Genomic DNA, 22747 nt, shown 5'->3' on the forward strand with positions numbered 1-22747 from the left:
AAAAATTAACTTGTTATAGAAAAACAGTGAGTTCATGGACTGAGATTTGTACCAGCAACATAAATAGTGTGATCAAAATTTTATTTTATAAGAATTGTCAGATATTCTCCCCAAATGTTAGTGGTCTACTAGTGTAGACCCATATAGTACCTGACTACCTATCTTACTGACTCCTAGTCAATAGCTTCATGTCATTCTGGAACATAAAATTGCTAGTATTTTTCTGCCAGTATTTCATCTTTTGTTTTTAATGTGTATTTTCAACATGTTTTATAATAAGTATGTGCTAAACTTTTAGAAGCTATTTAAGCTTTTGTGTCATGCTACCTCCAATACTTCTGCATTTTTTTACCACCAGAATTTGCCAGTGTCTCACATTTCTTTTTTCTTTTTTTTTTTTTTTTATTTATGATAGTCACAGAGAGAGAGAGAGAGAGAGAGGCAGAGACACAGGCAGAGGGAGAAGCAGGCTCCATGCACCGGGAGCCCGATGTGGGATTCGATCCCGGGTCTCCAGGATCGCGCCCTGGGCCAAAGGCAGGCGCCAAACCGCTGCGCCACCCAGGGATCCCACATTTCTTACATCCTGGAAACTTTCACTATCTTTTTAAATCCTCTTTAATCCCTTTCCTACATAATTAAAATTTTATTGTTAGAGTGCTTATTAATATGAAAAAAAAATTAAGAGAAAACCATTATATATGTTTCCCATTTAATAACGTAAAGTCTTTTCTTTAGAAAACAGAAAAAAAAATGCAGTGCTGTCTGTTTATGATGTCTGTACTCCGAGGAGCAGGAGGCCCAGGATTTAGTTACAGTTTGCAACTAACTAGTCTGAGCCTGAAATAATTCACATTATATTTTTTAGGCCACAGTTTCTTTAGATGTATACAATATGTTAGGTTAAATAATATATAAGTAACTTCTATGTTTCTGATTTTAAGACTTTTGTCTAGGACTCCATAGTGAAAATTGACTTGTCTCCATTGTTGTTTTCTGATCATTTTAACCGCAGAAAATAAACTAAAAGTTCTATTTACACCCTGGAAAAATACTGGAAAACCTTCAAACTTTAAATTTCTAAAAAATTAGGCATATACAAGAATAGATGCTATAAAATCACAATGTATTTCTCTCCTTACTTTCAGATATGCCATTCTATAGTTATTAGTTTCATTTATTGAGATTTAAAGGAATAGCAAATAATATCATGTTTGCATAGTCTTCAGCTTTTAAGATCAGCACATACACGTAGTCTAAAGTTGCTTCATTTGCCGAAAGGAAGAATTTCAGACAAAAATCGTGTCCTCAGTCACAAATTTTTTTGTTACCATAGTGATGAGAATAAAGAATGGGGGAAAAAAAAGCTAAAAATACCTGAACACATACAGACAGTTTTAGGAATTTGACCTACTTGGTGTCGTACACTAAAGAAGTTAATCAATTGAATTAACTACATATGCGTTAGGTGAAATACTCTACTGGATGAAAAAATGCGTAGGTTGCACATCTGGAGCTATTATCCACAATCAAAGAAGTCAGTATGAATGAAGATGACTGACAAACTAAAATGCATAAAGTCAGATTCTTTTAAAAATGGCATATATACCAGAAGCAACTAGAAAACCATTAATTTAGCTTCATTTCCCATAAATTTTCTGTTTTTCTTCCATTAGTTAGGATATTTCCATTTCAAATGACAGCTTCTTATGCACCAAAGGAATCTTTTTAACTGGATGGAGCAACATAATTGGACATATATTTAAAATTATGTTAGAGTGGCTCCTTTCTATAAAAGAAAGCCTCCCAACTCTAGGCATTATAATAAAAACAATATGTCTTTAAACTAAATTTTCTTTTGAAAATTCTAGTTTTAATAAATTTTATCAACTCAATCATTTGCAGAAAAAACCTACCGTATCACAAGGCATTAAGACTACCTTGTGAAAGATCAATAAAAGGCAGTACTTGCTGTCAAGAATTTTTAATCATCTGTCTAATTATGTTTCTATACACAGACTTTTAAAGTATCTCCACATAGTAAAATGGAAACAACCTGACTTGAAGAGACCAGGAATAAAGTTCCAACTCTACTTAATGAGCTTAGAAAAATCTCCTTCCAAGTCTCAGTCCTCTGTCTGTAAAATGAGCATAAATGAGCATATCATCACCTCTAGCACACACAGGTCATTATGATAAAAGAGAGTGGAAACCAACAGCAAACGTTCAGTAAATAAGCTCTATAAAATGAGTCAGTATACAAAATAGGCTCAACATTTAAACAATTTCAAAATAAAAAACTATAAAAATAACTACGTGTACTTAAGAATTATTTAAGAATAATAATAGCAAATTTTAACGAGCAGTTATATTGGGACACATTTTATATAAATCAGTTCATTTAAATTTCATAAGTCCAGTTACTACTATCTTCTTTTTATGGTTGAGAAAAATAAGGCATAGCATAGATAAATTGTTTGAAGACATACAGCTAGTGGTGGTGAAGCCAAGAATTAAACCCAGGAAAGCTAATTCTAGAGCCATGCTCTAAATTTAGGTCTTCTGATATACTCCAAAATAATAAATGGAGGGAAATATCTGTGAAACTGTTAATTTGAAAAAAATATATTTTAAATTGCTAACTATAATCAGAATAAGCTTCTGAAATATCTGATTCATACTACTTTACTGAGTTTAATTTTTCATTATTACTATCATAAAGAAAAATTAAAGCAATTTAAATGTACGACAGTAAACAACTCATAGAACTTCCATATGACAGATAATCACTCAGCCATTAATAATGTTGTGGTATAATGAGGCTTGGAAACTTCTAAGTACTGATAAGGAAAAAAAGCAGATTTTCAAACATGTAGAAAATAATCTCAATTTTCATAAAACTAATGTCATATGTACAGAAAAAAATACCAAAAAGATAGACATGAAAATGCTTATAATTGCTACTTCTTAGCAGTTTTATATATTTCTAGATTCCCAAATTTTCTATAATAAGCATTCAAGATTTTTGTCATCAGGAAAAAAATGACTTAAACAATCTAGTCATGATTCCTAAAGCCCAAAGTGATTTCAATGCTTCTTTCAATCTGTGAACAGTTACTGAGTGTCTAGAAAACTGTTCTAAGCACTAAGGATACAACAGTGGCAAAGCAAAGCCCATAGGTAATAAATTAGATGAATTGAAACTACAAACTAAGAAAGAGAATTTCAAACCTATAAGGAAGCTTCAACCTTGTCAATCTGACCTTAATCACGTCTTTCTACTGGCACTTGAGCTCCTTTATGCATGTATGCGTGCATGTATGTACATATTTATTTATTTATTTATTTATTTATTTATTTATTTATTTGAGAGAGAGAGCACACAAGTTGGGGGAGGCAGAGGGAGAGGGAGAAGTAGGCTTCTCGCTGAGCAAGAAAGAATAAGGGAAGAAGGAAAGAAGGAAAGGGAATGGCAAGGAAAGGGAAAAGAAGACAAGAAATGGGAAACCACTTGCCTCTCTGGACCAAGTCCCAAACCTCGTCAATTTGCTGCTGGGTTGGGAAATGACCACAGTCATTGAAGAACTTAAGGAGCTCACTTCTTTCTAATCCTTGCCAATCTTCTCTCTTAGCAAACATTGTTTCATAAACTAAAAGAAAGAGATAAAAGAGGATATTTTTGTTATAAATAATATGTCAAGAACAAACTACCAGAAAGTTTCATCTAAATTCAAAGAAGCTTTAACTCCAGTTTTATTTTTTATGTCTAGTGATTAGAGTAGCACTGGGTCAGCCTCTTGGGGAAGGTTAGAAGGACATAGGGCATGCTTCTCCCTCGCACGTTCCACAGCAGTCAGATTTGGACCTGTTTCCCTAAAGAGACTACTGGCATCCTCTGGCCCGATTTATATGACAATTGCCCATGGACCATGCATACGTCAATGCTCAAACTATATCATAAGACACAGCTTTGATGTCAGGGTTCTGGGGACCTGACTTCTACTGACCCATCTTGATACTCCTTTTTAATTAGTTCCCCTAATTTTTTCATCTCTTTTTTACTTCTGTCTACCTTCTAGCTACTTATGTCAGTGATTGGGCTGCTTATTCTACTTCTGAACTTGCTCCTAAATGGAATGACGTCTACTTTTGCCCCCTGACTTCATGTATTCCTCCTTCCTAGTTTAATTAAGGTCACTGGATGTGAGTGACCACAGAAAGTGATCTTGCCACTCCTGGCTCAAGATTTCCTCAGAAAGCCACTCAGTAGGGCCATCTTTTACCTACCTTCCACACTCGGTAATAACAGGGGCTAGATAATAACCAAGAAAATGGATGGATACATTTTATAAGTGAAGTTCCCCCATAAACATCTTATTTTTTTTTCCAAAAGGGTGATACTGAGTCCCCACTCTGAAGTATGATGGAAGGTGATTGTTAATCAGCATTTAAGGATGACAGTCTGCCTCGATAAAGGCTGAGCTCTGAAGTATGGGCTCCATACGACAAAGGACACTAGAGCAGTTTCTAACACTCTAGTTATCCTGACACTCAACCTCATGGGCTTCGACTTTCCATTTATTCACTTATTTGTTCAGTTGAGGTGGACAGTGATGAGATGTCAACAAATTCAAGAAATATTCAGTGACTAAATATAAGCCACTATTCCAGATCCTGAAACACAGCAGTAAAATAAGTTTATATTTGGAATATCAATGGCTTTTGCTCTCTTTTCAAATAAGCAAACTAGAGCACCTGCTGTTGGTACCCCATCCATATTGCCTCGCCCCTTACATTGCTGTGCAAGCTGACCAGACTTTCACTTGCCAGCATCTCATTTCATTGCCTCAGGGCTCCCTCTGGCTGCAGGACTCCACTCTGCCCACCTGTGCAGCAAACCTGAAGTGCCAGGGAATTCAGGCGCCTAATGCCATGGCCCTCAATCACCGGTTCTCCCTCAACTGGGAGTTGGGGGATAAAGGGCCAGCACTCAAGGAAAGTTGTCTACACTCTTCCCTAGAGGGATCTAGCTCCAGTTGATGGTAACCTGCCTAATCAAGCATTCTTATTTGACTTCCATCCATCCTTTCCCTGTCTTACTTCATTCCACTATCAGTATTTACTGGGATCTACTTGCAAATAAGTAAGTTATACTTCACGTTTTGTCTCAGGGTCTGATTTTGGAGAAACCCAAACTAGCACACAAAGAATGTAACTTTTAACTCTTCTGTTTAAGTAAATGTATTTTTCCTTGAAAAAGTGTATGTTACCCTTATTAGTTTTTCATTTAATTAATTTTAGATGCTTCTCACTAGATCAAACTGATACACATACGAACATTATAGCCATGTAATTACATTAATAGGTGATAATGCACTTAATCAGTATATTATGCTTGAAAAACAAATGTTCACCAACACACTAGCAGAATTAATATTCTAGGCAGGTTCAATTACAGTCAATATAAAATTCTAATCATAAAAATTAAATGAATTTTTTTTAGTTATTGAGTATTAAAAATGTATGTAGATAGATAACTGCCAAATATTACCTAATTAACAATCCACATATGAAAGGGATGGAGAATTTTCTGAGGAACATAAAGGCAAATAAGAACTAGCAAACTCTATGGACTCTTGAGTGACCTTAACCCTTAGTACAAATGGATGCCTTACTTGGTAACACTTTAAATCATTCATTTAGCTAATTCTCTTCTACTGTTTAGGTCCTATGTTGGACAAAGCATTGTCTGTCCCACCTGGACTCCTTTATGTACTTACCTCATGCCAGCCTACTCTCCACAAAACAGCCAAAGGGATGTGTTCAAGTAGAAGTTGCATCATAGCCCTCAGGTCACAGTCCTCTGTGGGCTTCCCAACCAACAGTCTATGAAGCCTGACACAGCCTATGCTCCCACTCCCTGCTACATCTCCCATCTCATTTTGTTCTCCTATTGCCCCATACCAATAATAGTAATAGCTTCCTCCAACACTAATAGCCTCCAGCTTTCTGCCTTTGTGCTTGCAGTTCCCTCTGCCTAGAACATTCTTCCTCCATAGATCCACTTGGTTCCCCTCAGACTTTATTTAAGACTTCAACTCGAAGTGCTTTTCAGCCAGAAACCACCAAAGTCCAGGCTGGAAAAATAAACCACTATTTTTTTTTTTCAGACTGAAAGATTAAGGTAGAGTAAGAGTAAAATCTGCAGTTACAAATCAAAGAGGAGAAATTGTGGCAAGAAAGTAAAACAAAAAAATAAGCGAGATTCTATAAGGTTAAAAAAATGAATTTAGTGATAGACTTGGGGATGAAGACACGATTAACTGTAAAATAGTGGGAGTACTTTGGAAAGGATATATGATTTGGTAGTCAGTTCCTAAAAAATAAAATAAGTGGAAAAAGCATCCAGTGTAATAACTGTAAGGTCCTAGTAATTATTTTTATAAAAGTATAATATTGTATATTCATACTTGATTACAAAACTTAAAATTATTAACCATAAAACGGTATTAATATCTTTATTAACTATAATGATACTATATTGCATATTTAAAAGTTTCTAAGGCAGTAAATGTTAAAAGTTCCCATGAAAGAAAAACATTTTTTTTAATTATGTATGGTGATCAATGTTAACTAGACTTAGCTGTGGTGATCATTTTGCAACGTACACAAATATTGGATCATGTTGTACACCTGAAACTAATATAATGTTATATATCAACCCTTAGTAAAATCCTCCATTTTTTTAAAACTATCTTTCTGAATTTTATACTAATGGGTACAGAGATAATGTATAAAAGTCCTAAAATCTGAATGCACGTGGGTATAATCTCTCTCTCTGACTTCTTTTTTAAAGGGCTTTTAGGTAAAAGGAGTCCGAGCAGCTACCTAAGGAGAGAAAGGTTTTCTCTTTCTTTGCCTCTGTCCCTCACGTGCTTTCTTTTTCTCCCTTCTTCCCATCTTTTCCTCTCCAACACTGCTCCTTTTTGCCTTTTTCTGTGGAAACCAAGCTGTTGGACTGGGTTACTTGATCTCGCTTAATTCTATAACTTGTATAGAATATCTCTCTTTGACTTCTTTCCTTAACCTCTAGCCACAGAAAAGGAGTCATTCTAATGCAAAGAATTCTGGTCATCTGTAAATATCTTTTGACACATAATTTTAGCATAGGTAATAAACTTAAAGAAAACTATTAGCAAATATTTCTGTGCCCTTTCATAAGCCAGGCATTTGTTAATAATGGTTATTCATTAATGAATGTTAACAGACACAGCCCTTGTCTTCATGGAACTTACAGTCCACTGTGAAATACATATCTTATGATTAGATGAAACATTACCAAAAATGTAGCACTTTTACATTACAAAGCAGTAAGATGCTGATTTTAATTAAATATAATTTACCTGCATCAGTTTATTGTTTTTTATTATTTTCAAAGAATTTTTTAAAGTATTTTATTTATTTGAGAGAAAAAGAGCATGCGGAGTGAGAGAGAGAGAACATGAGCACAGGGAGGGGCAAAGGGAGAAGCTTCCCACTGAGCAGGGAGCCTGATGTGAGGTTCAATCCCAGGACACTGGGATCATGACCTGAGCAGAAGGCAGGCACTTAACCAATGGAGCCTCTCAGGCCGCCCTACAGACAATTCTTTAAGAGAATTTTTAAGTTCACAACAAAATTAAGAAGGTACGGAGATTTGTCATAAGCCCATACATCCATATAAGTGTAGCCTCCTGTCATTATCAACATCACTCACAAAGTTATAGATTTGCTATCAAGGATGACACGTCATAATCACTAGGGCTCACACTTTACCCATAGTTCACTGTTGGTGTTACACATTCTGTGGGTTTAGACAAATATATAATGACACATATCCATCACTGCACTATTGTATTGCACAGTATTGTACAGAATAGATGTGCTGCCTTAAATATCTTCTATATTTTGCCAATTCAATCCTCCCTCCTCACCCCATCTGGCAAATATAAATCTCTTTATTTTCTCCATAGTTTTGCCTTTTCTAGAATGTCATATGGTTGGAAGCATACAGTACATAGACTTTTCAATTTAGCTTCTTTGGTTTAGTAATATTTAAGATAAATAGCATTTAAGGTTCCTCTGTGTCTTTTCCTAGTTTGATAGCTCATTTCTTCTTACTGTAAATATACTCCTTTGTCCAGATGCACCACAATTTGTTGATCTATTCATCTACTGGTTGCTACTAAGCTTTGGCAATTGTGAAAAAGCAGATATAGACATCCATGTGCAGGTTTTGTGTGGATATAAATTTTTTGATGCCTCCATACCAAGGAGCATGAATGCTGGATCATATGGTAACAGCATGTTTAGTTTTATAAGAAACCCCAAGATGTTTTCCAGAATGGCTGTATCACAGGCATCCTCATTAATAATGAATGATTGTTCCTGTTGCTCCACATCCTTACCAGCATATGATACTGACAGTGTTCTGGATTTCAGCCTTTCTAATAGCAGTGTAGTGTATCTCACTGTTTTAATTTGCATTTCCCCAATAACATACAATATGGAGCATCATTCCAAATAGTTATCATCTGTATATCTTCTTTGGTGAGATCTTTGGCCTATTTTTTAACCAAGTTGTTTGTTTTATTAATCCTGAGTTGTTTTTATATATGTTCAATAGCAGTCTTTATCAGATGTGTCTTTTGCAAATATTCTTCTCAGCATGTGCTTCTCATTCTCTTAACATTGTTTTTGCAAAGTAGAAGTTTCCAATTGTGTATAGTCCAGATTTTCAATTATTTCTTTAACGGATCATGTCTTTAGTGTTGTATCTAAAAAGGCACCATATCCCAGATCACATATGTTTTCTCCTATGCTAATTTCTAGAAGTTTTATAGTTTTATGCTTAGGTCTACAATCCATTTTGATATAATTTTTGTGAAGGATGTGAGGTCTGTGTTCAGATTTTTTTTTTTACATATGGATAGCCAGTTGTTCCAGAATCATTTTTGAAAAGTCTATCTTTGCTCTATTATATTTCTTTTGCTCCTTTGTCAAAGGTCACTTGGCTATATTTAAGGGGGGCCTGTTTCTGGGCTGTGTATTCTGTTCCATTGATCTATTTGTCTATTCTTTCACCGATACCAAACTGTTTTGATAACTGTAGCTTTATAATAAGTCTTGAAGCTGGGTAGTACCAATCCTCCAACTTTGTTCTTCTCCTTCAATATTCTGTTGGCTATTCCGGTCTTTTGTCTTTCCATATAAACTTTGGAATCAGTTTGTCAAAATCCATAAAATAATTTGCTGGGATTCTGGATGAGATTGCATTGAATCTGTAAATCAAATTAAGAACTGACTTCCTAATGATATTGAGACTTCCTAACCATCAACATGAAATATCTATCCTAATTTATTCAGTTCTTTGATTGTATCAGAGTTTTGTAGTTTTTTTTTTTAATTTTTTTTAATTTATTTATTTTATGATAGTTACAGAGAGAGAGAGAGAAAGAGAGGCAGAGACACAGGCAGAGGGAGAAGCAGGCTCCATGCACCGGGAGCCTGATGTGGGATTCGATCCAGGGTCTCCCGGATCGCGCCCTGGGCCAAAGGCGGGCGCCAAACCGCTGCGCCACCCAGGGATCCCCTGTAGTTTTCCTTATAGAGACCTTGTACATATTTTGCTACATTTATAACTAAGTACTTCATTCTGGACGTGTTAATGTAAATGTTATTGTTTAATTTCAAGTCCACTTGTTCATTGTTAGAATTTAAGAAAACAATTAACTTTGGGATATTAATCTTGTATCCTGTATTGTTACTATAATCACTTATTAGTTATAGGAGGTTTTTTAGTCAATTCTTTCAGATTTTCCACACAGTACAATCATGTGAACAAAGATAACTTTATTTCTTCTTTTCCAATATGTATTCATTTTATGTCCTTTTATTGCCTTATTGCATTATCAAGGACTTCTAGTATGGTATGAAAAGGAGTGGTGAGAGAAGACATTCTTGCTTTGTACCTGATCTTACTGAGAAAGTTTAAAGTTACTTACCATCAAGTATATAATATTTGCTGTAGGGTATATTACACCCTCAGTTTTCTGAGATCTTATGTTATAAATAGATATTGGATTTTGTCAAATGCTTTTTCTGTATCTATTGTTATGACCATGTGATGTTTCATTTTCAGCCCACTGATATGATGGATTACATTAATTGATCTTCAAATATTGAGCCAGCCTTGCATACCTTGGAGAAATCCCATTTGGCTGTGGTATATAATACTTTTTACTTTTTGGATTTGATTTACTATAATTTTATTGAGGATTTTTATATCTATATTCAGAGAGATATTGGTCTGTAATATTCTTATAAGGTCTTTGACTAGTTGCTAGCCTCATAGAATGACTTAGGAAATATTCCTTCTCCTTCTAACTACAGAAAAATATTCTAGAGAATTGGGGCACCTGGGTGGTTTAGTCAGTTAAGCATCTGGCTCTTGAATTTGGCTCAGGTCATGATCTCAGGGTCATTATATCAAGCTCCCAGTCAGGTTCCACAGTAGATGTAGAGTGTGCTTAAGATTCTCTCTCTTGCTCTCCCTCTGCCTCTCCCCTCCTGTTCACATGCTTTCCCAGTAAATTAATTAATTTAAAAAATTAAAAAGATTATAGAGAATTAGTATAATTTCTTCCTTAAATGTTTGGTCGAATTCACCAGTGAATCCATCTGGGCCTGGTGCTTTCTGTTTTGGGAGGTTATTAATGATCAACTCAATTTCTTTAATAGATATAGACCTATTCAGATTGTCTCTTCTTGTTTCAGCAGATTGTGTCTGTCAAGGAATTGATCCACTTCATCTAAGATATTAAATTTGTAAGCATAGAGTTGTTCATAGTATTCCTCATTTTCCTTTTAATGTCCAAAGGATCTATAGAAACTTTTCCTCTTTCTGATATTAGTAATGTGTGTTCTTGTTATTTTCTTCTTCATCAGTCTAGCTAGAGGCTTATAAACTTCATTGATCTTTTCAAAAGAGCAGCTGTTACATCTGTTAATTTTTCTCTATTGATTTCCTGTTTTCAATTTCATTGATTTATCCTATTTCTTTTTTTAATTTTTTTTTTTTATTTGAGAAAGAGAGTATGAGAGTGAGAGAGGAAGCACAAACAGGAGGAGGGATTTAAAGAGAAGCAGACTCCATGCTAAGCAGGGTGCCCAACGTGGGATTTGATCCCAGGATGCTAAAATCATGACCTGAACCAAAGGCAGATGCTTAACCAACTGAGCCAGGCAGGCACTGTATCTTATTTATTATTTCTTTTCTTCTGTTTACTTTAGGCTTAATTCATTCTACTTTTTCTGGTTTCTTCAGGTGGAAAATTAGATTACTGATTTTAGATCTTTCTTTTTTACTACATGAATTCAATAATATAAGTTTCCTTGTAAGCACTGCTTTTGCTGCATCCCACAAATCTTGCTAAGTTGTTTTTTTCATTTTCATTTAATTCAAAATATTTTTAAGTTTCTCTTTAAATTTGTTTTTTGATGTATTATATAAAAGCAGGTTGTTTAATCTCCACATATCTTGGAATTTTCTAATTATCTTTCTATTACTAATTTCCTATTACTTTTCACTGTGTTCTAAGAGCACGCATTGTAGGTTTCTATTATTTAAACTTGTTAAGGTGTATTTATGGCCCAGAATATGATCTATCATGGTGAATATTCCATATGAGCTTGAGAAAAATATGTCTTCTACTGTTGATGGATGAAGAAGTCTAGAGATGTCAATTACATCCAGTTGAATGTTGGCATTGTTAAGGTGAACTATGCCATTTCCTATCTTCTGCTTGCTTTACCTGTCTATTTCTGAGAGTTGGGTATTGAATTCTCTAACTGTGAAAGTGGATTCTTCTATCTCTCCTCACAGTTCTATCAACTTTTGTCTCACATAGTTTGACACTCAATGTTAGGCACATACACAATTAGAATTGTATTGTCTTCTTGAAGAATTGACCCTTTTATCATTATGTAATGCCCTTCTTTACCCCTATAGCTCTCCTTATTTTCATGTCTTCTCTGTCTAAACTAAATACATCTACTCTTGCTTTCTTTTGATTAGCATTAGCATGGTATATTTTTCTCCATTCATTTTTAATCTATAGATATCTTTATATTTAAAGTGGCTTTATAATAGACAATATACATAGGTCGTGTTTTTTAATCTACTCTAACAATTTCTTTTAATTGGTGCTTTTAGATCATTGACTTCCAAAGAGGTTATTGATACATTTGGAACAATATCCACCATATCTATTACTGTTTTCTATTTGTTGACTTTGTTCTTTGTTCTTATTTTTACCTTCCATTTTTTTTTTTGCCTTTTGTAGTTTTAATTGGGCATGCAAATGATTCCATTTTTTCTCCTTTCATACCATATCTGTTATACTTCTTTTCAGTTTTTGTTTTTTACTTTTTTTAGTGGTTTCCTTACAGTTTGCAATATACACTCAGAGTTAATCCATGTCCATTGTCAAATAACACTATACCACTTCATGGGTAGTGTAAATACCTTATACTAACAAAATAATACTAATACTTATTCCCCCATCCCCATATCTTGCTGTCATTCACTTCACTTATATATAAGCATACATAACCACACATATATTAGCATATATAAGTATATAAGCTATATTCATAAGCTGATGGATGACTAAGTACATTGTTAGTATTATTTGAAAAAACTGTCATTTGTTAGATCACTTTGGAATAAGAAAAATAAAAATTTTCATTTTACCTTCTTATTTCTTCTTCATTATTCTTCTTTATGTAGATCTGAGTTTTTGACCTATATTATTATCCTTCTCTTCTAAAGAACTTATAATATTTTTGCAAGGCAGACTTACTTGCAACAAACACCCTCAATATTTGTTTGTATGAGAAAGTCCTTCATTTTAAGGATAATTTTGCAGGCTACAGAATTCTAAGTTGTTGGGGTTTTTTTCTCTCATCACTTTAAATATTTTATTCCCTTCTTGCTTAAATAGTTTCAAATAGATTGAATGTAATTCTTATCTTTCTTCTTCTATAGGTAAGATGCTCTTTCCATCTGTTTTCTTTCAGGATTTTTTTTAATCTCTGATTTTCTGTAGTTTGAAGATGATATGCCCACACCAAAAATAAGTGTAGTTTTTGGAATTTATTCATTTAGTGTTGCCTAAGATTCCTAAATTTGTGGTTTGGTGTCCAAGAATAATTTGGGGAAATTCTCAGTCATTATTGTTTTAAATATTTGTTCTGTCCCTTTCTCTCTTCTCCTTCTGGTATTCCCATTTTCCATATATTACTCCTTTTGTAGCTGTCCCATAGCCCCTGCATATTTTGCTCAGGGTTTTTTTGTTTGTTTATTTGCTTTCAATCTTTGTTAACTCTGCTTTTCAGTTTTTAAAGACTCTACTGATACATCCTCTAGCTCAGAGAGTCTTTCCTTAGCCATGTCCAATCTCTTAATAAGCCCATCAAAGCATCCCTCATTCCTATTACAGTGCTATCTCTAGCATTTCTTTTTGGATCTTTCTTAGTATTTCCATCTCTCTGCTTACATCACCCATCTTTTCTGCATGATGTCTACTTTATCCATTGGGCCTGTAGTATATTAATCATAGCTGCTTTAAATCTCTGGTTTGATAACTCCAACATCCCTGCCATATCTGGTTCCAATTCTTGCTTTGTCTATTCAGATTGTGCTTTTTGTCTTTTTGTATACTTTGTAATATTTTCTTGATAGCCAGACATGATATATCAGGTAAAAGGAACTGCTATAAACAGGCCTTTAGTAATGTGGTGGTAAAGTGTGGGAGGAAGTATTCTATAGACCTATGACTAGGTCTCACTCTCTAAGTGACCCTATGTCTCTGGACTGTGAACTATACAAGTACTTTTCAGTTTTTTCCTCCCCCTTTATAAATGAGACAAGATGACAGAATCGACTGAAGTTGGGTGTTTCTCTTTATCAAGTCAGGTATGTCCTTAAATAACCTACCAGGTTAGGCTCTGATTAACTAATTTCCCCTGAAGGTAGGCCTTCTTGAGAAGAGTGTCCTCTGGCAAATTTTGAAATGGTTTCCTCTCTCTGATATTTACTATGAGAATCTGGTCAAACTCCTGGAGGTCAATATCAAAATACTGTTATGGCCTTCTTATGACTGTGTCCTCCTGGAGCTTTTAACTCTCAAAATTGTTCACACCGAGCTTCTTGCTATTTGTTAATGATGGTTCATTTTAGCTATCTGGCATCGGTTTTTACATCAATTCTTTTTCTTTCTTAAATTTTATTTTAATTCCAGTATAATTAACATATAGTATTACATTTGTTTCAGATATACAATTGTACAATATAGTGATTCAACAATTCTATACATTACTCAGTGCTCATCATGATAAGTGTACTCTTGATCCTCTTCACCTATTTCACCCATCCCCCACACCCCTCCCTGCTCTGGTAACTACCAGGTTGTTTTCTAAAGAGTCTGGGTTTTGGTTTTTCGCTTTTTTCTTTATTTCTTTGTTTTATTAAATTCCACATATGAGTGAAATCATATGGTATTTGTCTTTCTTTGACTAATTACTTTATTTGACATTCACTCTAGATCCACCCATGTTGTTGCAAATGGCAAGATTTCATTCTTTTTTTATGGCTGGGTAATATTCCATAGTGTATATATACCACTTCTTCTTTACCCAGTAATTTGTCAGTGGTCACTTGCATTGCTTCTATAATTTGGCTATTGCAAATAATGCTACAATAAATATATGCATGCATTTAACTTTTCAAATTTGTGTTTTGTATTCTTTGGGTAATTACTGGATTGTAGGGTAGCTTTATTTTTAATTTTTTGAAGAACGTCCATGCTGTTTTCCACCCTGGCTGCACCAGTTTGCATTCCCACCAACAGTGCATAAGAGTTCCTTTTCCTCCACATCCTTGCCAACACTTGTTTCTTCCCACATCAATTTCTGCTCATGAGTCTCTGCTCTAGTAAGCTGCAACTCTCTGTATTTGCACATTTGTCCTTTTAATTTTGGGGGAAGAAGTTTGCCCTGTATCTTCCCTTCTCTTATAGATCTATTAAAGAAGTTAATTTTTTACTCTATTCAGCTTTTTAACTTGTTGTTAAGATGGAGTGAATATTTCTAAGCTCCCTATATGTGGAACCAGAAGCCAGAAGCCCTCTTTATTATATTTTTAATCAAGTAGTGGCTGTAATGTCCATTCTAATCCTAAGCAATGTAAATTCATTAAATATAATAGGAACCAGGCTCTCTGAAAGCTAAGAGATAAATTGAGGAACTTGTTCTGTGGACAGAATTTCAACTCTACATGCAACACATAATAGATATCTATTTAGTCTGCTTGGTGTCCATTAGCTAGTCTTCTGTTAGCAATATGCAGTTTTCCTTTGAGGAACTAAAGGAAACTTAAGGGAACTGTAAGCAGTGGATAGAGCTTCTGTGCAACTCTCAAGAAAAGTTCTCTGCCCTCCCATAGCAAAGTGTTGGACTCATGATTCAAATTAAATCAATCAGGTGCTCTCTCTCTTTTAAATTTCCTTTTTGCTTTGATTAACCAAATGGGTTTTCTGTTGCTTATAAACAAAGGATCCTAATAAATTAAATCAAATATACAACATATCACTTCATTCATTCATTCATTCATGTATTTATTTATAACATATCACTTTAAAATGCAAATAGCCACCAGGTGTTGGATGGAAGTATTAAATCACCATATTGTACACCTAAAACTGATATAAAACTGTATGTTAACTGGAATTTAAATAAAAACTTTAAAACGCTTTAAAAAATAAAATGCAAATACTGTCAGCCATATAAAATATGATTTAACTTTGGCTTCTATGGGTAATTATATGTAAATTATATATAAAATTTCAAAGATCAAATCAGTTCCAAATTTAAAACCAAATGAGAAATGACTGTATCACTTACATTTTTTTCTGTCCATCCATTCTTCTAGCTCTGCAAAGTTAATAATTTGTCTTGTCCTCCAAAGGCCAAGACGATATTTAACACGATGGATCAGCCTATGATACATGTTTATAACTGCTCTCAAATTTGGTCCATGAGACAAAGCCTATAAAACAGTAATATAGACAGTAAAGCCCCATTTTTACATATTTCTTCTATATATATATTTAATATGGTTTTGCCCATCCCATTTCATCAATTTCACCCGGTTTATTTAAATTATAGATGTATTTACTAATGTTTATTGTCTAGGTTGGCTAAATACATGCACTGTAGAATGAGATAATCTCCTCGAAGTTCAGAGAGCTTCATTATGAGCTGCTTTGTCATCAAATACTCATAATTCCCATAGCATACAGTGTTCAATGATGGATACTTTCATGGTTTCCAGATTTCAATAATGTGTAATCCACTTGGCCAGAAATAAAAAGGTTTTATTAAGATATTATTCTGTATGATGATTCTTGCCTAAGCTATTCACTAGGGGTGCCCAAATCCTTGTTTATTTTCTTTATTTTGAAAATTGTATATTAGTGAATTTTACTTATTTTTTTACTGAATGTCTTCAGGTTTTTCATGTTGATTTGTAAAACTCTGTTAAATGTTAAATAAACTAATCCTTTTCAGCATATGTGCAAATTTTATCAGTTTACCTTTTAACTGTGACTATATTTTTCTATATATACATTTTCTATATTATACTACAATAGCTTTAAAAATTAAAGTATAAAAATTAATTTATTTCAGGTTTTTTTCTTAACCAAATAAAGTTCCATTTTATCAATGCAATTATTTTTACATTTTATATTTACTGGCTCATTAATTTATCTACTTATCTCTATTAATTCCTTTTTAAAGCAATATTTTCCTGTTCTTGACTTTCTGAATTAAAGACTTAATTCACCTATTTTCATTATTTTTTAAGACTAATTTTTTAAGACTGTATTTAAGTTCATAAATTCCTCTCTGAATAATCCTTCCTTTGATGTGTTTTGTATGCCATTTTACAAGGAAAAAAACTGAAGCAAAAAATCTTTAAATAACTTTCCCAGTTATTGGGTGGTTAGTTGCAATAGCTAGTAAGTTATCAAGTTGCAGAATTTATTTTGAAACTGAAACAAGGACACTCCAGGGTCAACATTTTTAATTATACACTATATCCCTCTTAATTTATTTGAATTTACTGTTTTTTCATGCATTCTGTGAGGTTTTGGTTTCTTTCCTACTACATTTCTTTCAATATTTAATAACATTTCCCAATGTTTATTTTTAATCTGCCTTTTATTCAATAGGCTTTCGTAGCTTGTAGAAAAAATAATGAATTGGTTATACTGGTAACACTGGTAGAGCATTCCCTATTATATGAATTTTAGTGGGAGGCAGAACAAACCTCCCACAACTTGATATTAATGACCCAAGCTTCCTTTGTTGAAGTTTTGTTCATTATCTACATTAGTACCAGATTTTTAAATCAAAACTAGTAATGCTTTGGAGCAAAACAGAGGTAAATCTATTTGTGTGGTAGAGAAACTGTGGCAGCAATATCCATTTTTCAAGGACAGGAGTACCCAGGATTCAGTATCTGCATTAGACTCCTGTAAAGGTTGTGGTTGCAGTCCTGAGAGCTGCCTAACCCTCATCATCCTTTCACGTTTTTTTTTTTTTTAAGATTTTATGTATTTATTTATTCATGAGAGACACAGAGAGGCAGAAACGCAGGCAGACGAAGAAGCAGGCTCCATGCAGGGGGAGCTGGATGTGGGACTCGATCCCCGGTCTCTAGGATCACACTCTGGGCTGAAGGCGGTGCCAAACCACTGAGCCACCCGGGCTACCCCCTTTCACGTTTTTGAACTTAGTTCTCCAAACCTCTGCCCAATATGCTACTCAATATCTTTCTGCTTAAATCTCTTGGTAGATTTCTTTTGCTTATAATTAAGAATCAAGCAATGTTTTCATTGAGCCTTTAGAATATGAGCCAAAAGGATCCTGGTTGGAGAGTATTTCCTAAATGGATGATGACATTTGCTAAGAGAGCAGGAGCACTGGGCAGCCATCAAATCCAACTGAAGTGTCTTTCCCTCCAAACCTAATAAATCCATTTTTGGAGACACAACCTGTCTTGTGGGGGATCAGATATGAGGCATTCAAAAAGTTACCTAGGTTTTCATGTTTAAGAAGTTGAGTCAGATAAATTTATAAGGGTCCATCTGCATGGTTCCTCCTACAGTGTGCCTCTCTGTCAGTCTTCTGCATGAAAATATGCCTCCACTATGGTGCTATGTACATCTCAGTATGTAAATCTTTCACCATATTTCTAAGCATTTCTCAAGATAAAATTTTTTAGAAAAATGTAAAAATTGATATTTACAAAAGCAATATTGGAATATAAAAGACTCACTGCAAATTAGTAATTATAATTTTCCAATTCTTGTTGACTTAAAGGGTAAATACATCATAGTTACCATATATCAATGTTTAAAATTCTTTCCAGTATGCACTTTCAGCCTCTCTTTTGTCTGATATGATCATGTCTTGTTTTTAAAAAGTAATGAGGGATGCCTGGGTGGCTCAGCTACTGAGCGTCTGTCTGCCTTCGGCCCAGGGCATGCTCCTGGAGTTCAGGGATCGAGTCCCACATCCGGCTCCCTGCATGGAGCCTGCTTCTCCCACTGCTTATGTCTCTGCCTCTCTCTCTCTATGAGTCTCTCATGAATAAATACATAAAAATAAAATAAAACATAATAAATAAATAAGTAACACATGGATTGCTTGTTTGGAGAATTCCACTACATTATGACACTTACTGGGGCTTAATTTCTTTGATTACTAGTTAGAGTGCTCTCCTTTCATATTTATTTGCCATTTATGCTTCTCATACAGTAAAGTACTATTTTGTGTCTTCTACTTATTTCTTCCATTATTATTAGAGTGTGTTTCTTATCAGTTTATAAAAGGTCTTTACATATTGAGTCTTTTTAACACTCATGCTATATCAAATGTGTTTCCACAATCTAACTTTTTAACTTTTAAAAATATCTAGACATATAAGCAGATAACTTGCCTACAACTTGCCTACATGTATTAACTACAGTCTAACCTTGTCTAAACACTTACATAAAAATGTTGTTATACAAAAATCTTGTTAAAGCAGGAAAAGGGAAAAGGTTTTTAAACCTAAAACTAGACTTTTAAACCTACTTTAGACTTTTAAGCCTAAAAAAACCCAATGAAACAAAAATGTAATATTCTAAATTGCTATCTTACACACACATACATAAACACACAAGTGTACAAGCCACAAATAATGTTAAATGTGATTTATATATATAATATATAAAATATATATAATAAAATACATATGTAACAAAAAAAATATATATATATATAAATGTGATAAATATAAATTCACCTCCTCACCCACTAAAGAATTAGTAAAGCCCTTAGCCACACATAATGTAGCACACATTTAGGTAGCTAAAGCAAATGTCTCTTTCCTGGGTTTGGTTCTTCTCTCTCCAGGCCTCTTTTCTGTACCACCTGCCACTCACTTGATATTGGTCAGAATGATTATTATATACCTGAAGCACATGCTTAATCCTTCTACCACAAATTGCTTAGTATAAAGACTGTTAGTACATTCTTGGTACATTCAACTGTATCACTGAGTCTTGCCTTCCTTCCATGTGCCTCTGCAAATTTAAGTAGCAGCTTCTGATTACTACACAACTTTTAACCTTTATATCAATATATCTGTGGCCCTCTGCATCATCTCCCTGATGTAAGCACACCCCAGCTGGCTCTACAGTATCAGAAGGGAGTTTTAACCTAATTTTGGCAGGACACTCCAATGCTATGATCTGATCTGAGAAAAGACTCCACCATTTTGCAATGAGCACTGAATACTATTGTTACTAGAATAGTCTAATGTTTTAAAATGTCTAGAACCAGACAGACTTAGATGTGATGTTCAAATTTCAACTATGCCACTGGCTGGATGTGCAACTTGAGACAAATGTCGTTAACTCTCTGTGCCTTACTTTCATGGCTAGTAAAGATAGCTAAACAACTAAGAGGAATGGTATCACTTCAATTTTTGATCACCAACTTCACCTGGGTTCTCAAATGGTCTGAAAATTCACCTGTGTTTTTATATATATTTCTCTTTTTGCCATTTTCTGTAGGAATTCAATCTCCTCATATATTCAAACTCACCTTCTAAATGCTCACTCTTAGAAAATGACATTGTCCCATATTTAACCAATGGGAAAACATTAGATTATTGTTATCTCAACTTCCTATCACCAAATCTAAACACTTAGCAACATCCTTTGGTCCTACAACAGAGAAATACATCTCTCTTCTCTAAGGCTAATCCTGTCAGGTGTCTTATAAACACACGCCTTCCAATATTTTTCGCCTGTATGGATTATCTTTATCTCTCTTATATCATCAACCTTCCTTTCTTATTGGCTTTTATAATAAGCATTTAAATGTACTTAATTAAGTATTTTCCATCATAAACTATCCTACCTAAACTTTATAGTGTCTCATATTTATCTTCTCTAGATGTTTTCACTTCCTTGCTTTCCACACATCACTCCACTGAAACTTGCCAAGGTCATCCATGAACTAACTGTTGTAAAGATAGAAAATTCTGTCTAGACCTTCATTCCTAGCAGCATTGGAGACTAGTGACTCCACCTTCTTTCTTAAACTGCCTCTGAATTTCCTTGATCTAGCATATTCCAGCTTTCTTCTTTACCTCTCTGGCTATTGCTTCACTATAACTGGATTCTTCATCTCCTGCCTTCCCCTTGCACATTGGCCTTTCCCTTTACATGCTTTTCTCCCTAATCTATATACTCTCCCTGGACAGCACGTTGAATCCCATGGTTTCAGTTATTATCATTAATAATGATCTCAAATCTATGGATGGGGGCAAAGTACAGGAAGCCATCATTGGTCAGGGAGCTAATTCATAATATTTAGGAAAAAAATTCAAACTTCTCATCCTCTGACCCAAATATGTTATTATACATCCTCCATCATGTTGAAAATAATTTATTTTAACTTACATAATTTATCTAATTAATTAATTTGCAACCTAATATGTAGCAGGAATATTCTAGACTTTGTGAACAGATTACTGAACAGAAAAGGCAAAATTCTTGTCTCAAGAAGTTGCACTGTAATGGAAGAACAACAATCCAATAAACAAATATATATGTGTTGGGTGTCAGTAAGAGGCTTGAAGTGTTTTAAATAGAATAGGGAGTGAGCAGACTGGATGTTATTTTTTATAAGGTAGTATGGAGCAGGCTTTTTGATAATTAACAATGAGCACAGACCTGAATGAACAGAACCAACTAGTCACCTGAGTAAAGAGCTTCCTCACAGATAACATGAGAATCACTCCTAATTGGGGCTACTTTCATGAGTGGGAATGTTTTATTGTCTTCCTCAAGTGTGTAAAGGTGGAAAAGAATTTAAGAATTTAAGAACATCTTTAATTTAAGATGAATTCTAAATGTTTCCGTATGGCCCAATCTTCCTTCTGAGTTCTGGACCTATACTTTTTGCCTTGCAGACATCTCATAGATTTCCCATGGGTAGTTCAAAGTCAGTGTTGAAAACTGGACTCCTTTCCTTTCCTTCCCTCTCCTATCTGCTCTCCTTTTAAATCTTGTATTTCACAACCATCCACCAGGTAGCCCAATACAAAAAGCACAAAAACTGAGGAACTGTTCTTGACTCATCTCTCTCTCTCTTATCTTTAAATCCATTCAAACCCAATGTCCTATCCTTTGCTCCATCTCTCCAGCCCTAACTCAAGCTATCATTATCACACACTGAATTATTGAAAAAGCATAGTGGTTGTCTTTCCTCTAATTTTGTCACCTTCTTCCCCAATTCATTGCCCAGTCAGTAATTTTTCTAAAAGGTAAATCTATTAATGTCACTTATCTGCTTTAAAGTCATTCATTCCCATAAACTAAGTAAAAGCATAAACTCCTTAGCATGGTTTTTATGGACATGCTTAATCTGACAGCCATCTCAGTTTCCTCTACTGCCAGTATCCTCCCAGCCAACTCTCAGCCTCTCATTGTTCTATCTCAGCTGTGGTCACTGATATTGTCTTTCACTGTGCCTACAACTCTCTCAGTCCATGGGGGTCTATCTGACAAAATATAACTATTCCTGATTTTCTAGATTTCAATGTATTGGCACTATCCAAGCCCACATCAAACACAGCTGTTTGCCCACACCAGACACAGCTGTTTGAATTAAATACTCTTTCTAAGTTCTCCAATGGTACCTAACACTTCCTCAGTTATCTGCATGTCTCTCTAGACTAGATGCTCTATGAGATCACATACCAAAAAAGAAACTGGATTCAGTACGTAGTAACTGTTATCAAAAGCTTTTTAAGTAATCTCAAATAAATGAACATAGTTCTCCTGGTACCTAGGAGCTAACACATTTATGTAATACATCTTTTCTGTTCAATGTCACCTGTGTCATGGGGTCACCTGTCCATGGATGGATTTCAGGATTTTCTTATTGTTTCTGTTTTGCATTTTGAGATAATAAGAGGAAATCCAGTCTTTATCAAATTTTCGAAGGCTTCTGTAACCTCCAAAAGGTTAAAGACCACTGGCCTATGCATGGGAAATTGTTATGGTAACCTTAAAACTCAGATTTT

The 22747-nt window shown here is 34.4% G+C and overlaps 1 protein-coding gene across 1 annotated transcript in view; it reads right to left on the minus strand.

Moving 5' to 3' along the window:
* IQCM (IQ motif containing M) overlaps positions 1-22747 on the minus strand; it is a gene marked incomplete at its 5' end in the record, with an annotated part of 337033 nt that overhangs the window by 155786 nt on the left and 158500 nt on the right. The window contains 2 exons of the mRNA XM_072722489.1: positions 3516-3650; positions 16003-16147. Of these exons, the coding sequence (XP_072578590.1) occupies positions 3516-3650; positions 16003-16147 (280 nt within the window). The remainder of the gene's footprint in view (positions 1-3515; positions 3651-16002; positions 16148-22747) is intronic.

The sequence above is a fragment of the Vulpes vulpes genome, chromosome 10, assembly GCF_048418805.1.
Source record: "Vulpes vulpes isolate BD-2025 chromosome 10, VulVul3, whole genome shotgun sequence".
Classification (NCBI taxonomy): Eukaryota; Metazoa; Chordata; class Mammalia; order Carnivora; family Canidae; genus Vulpes; species Vulpes vulpes.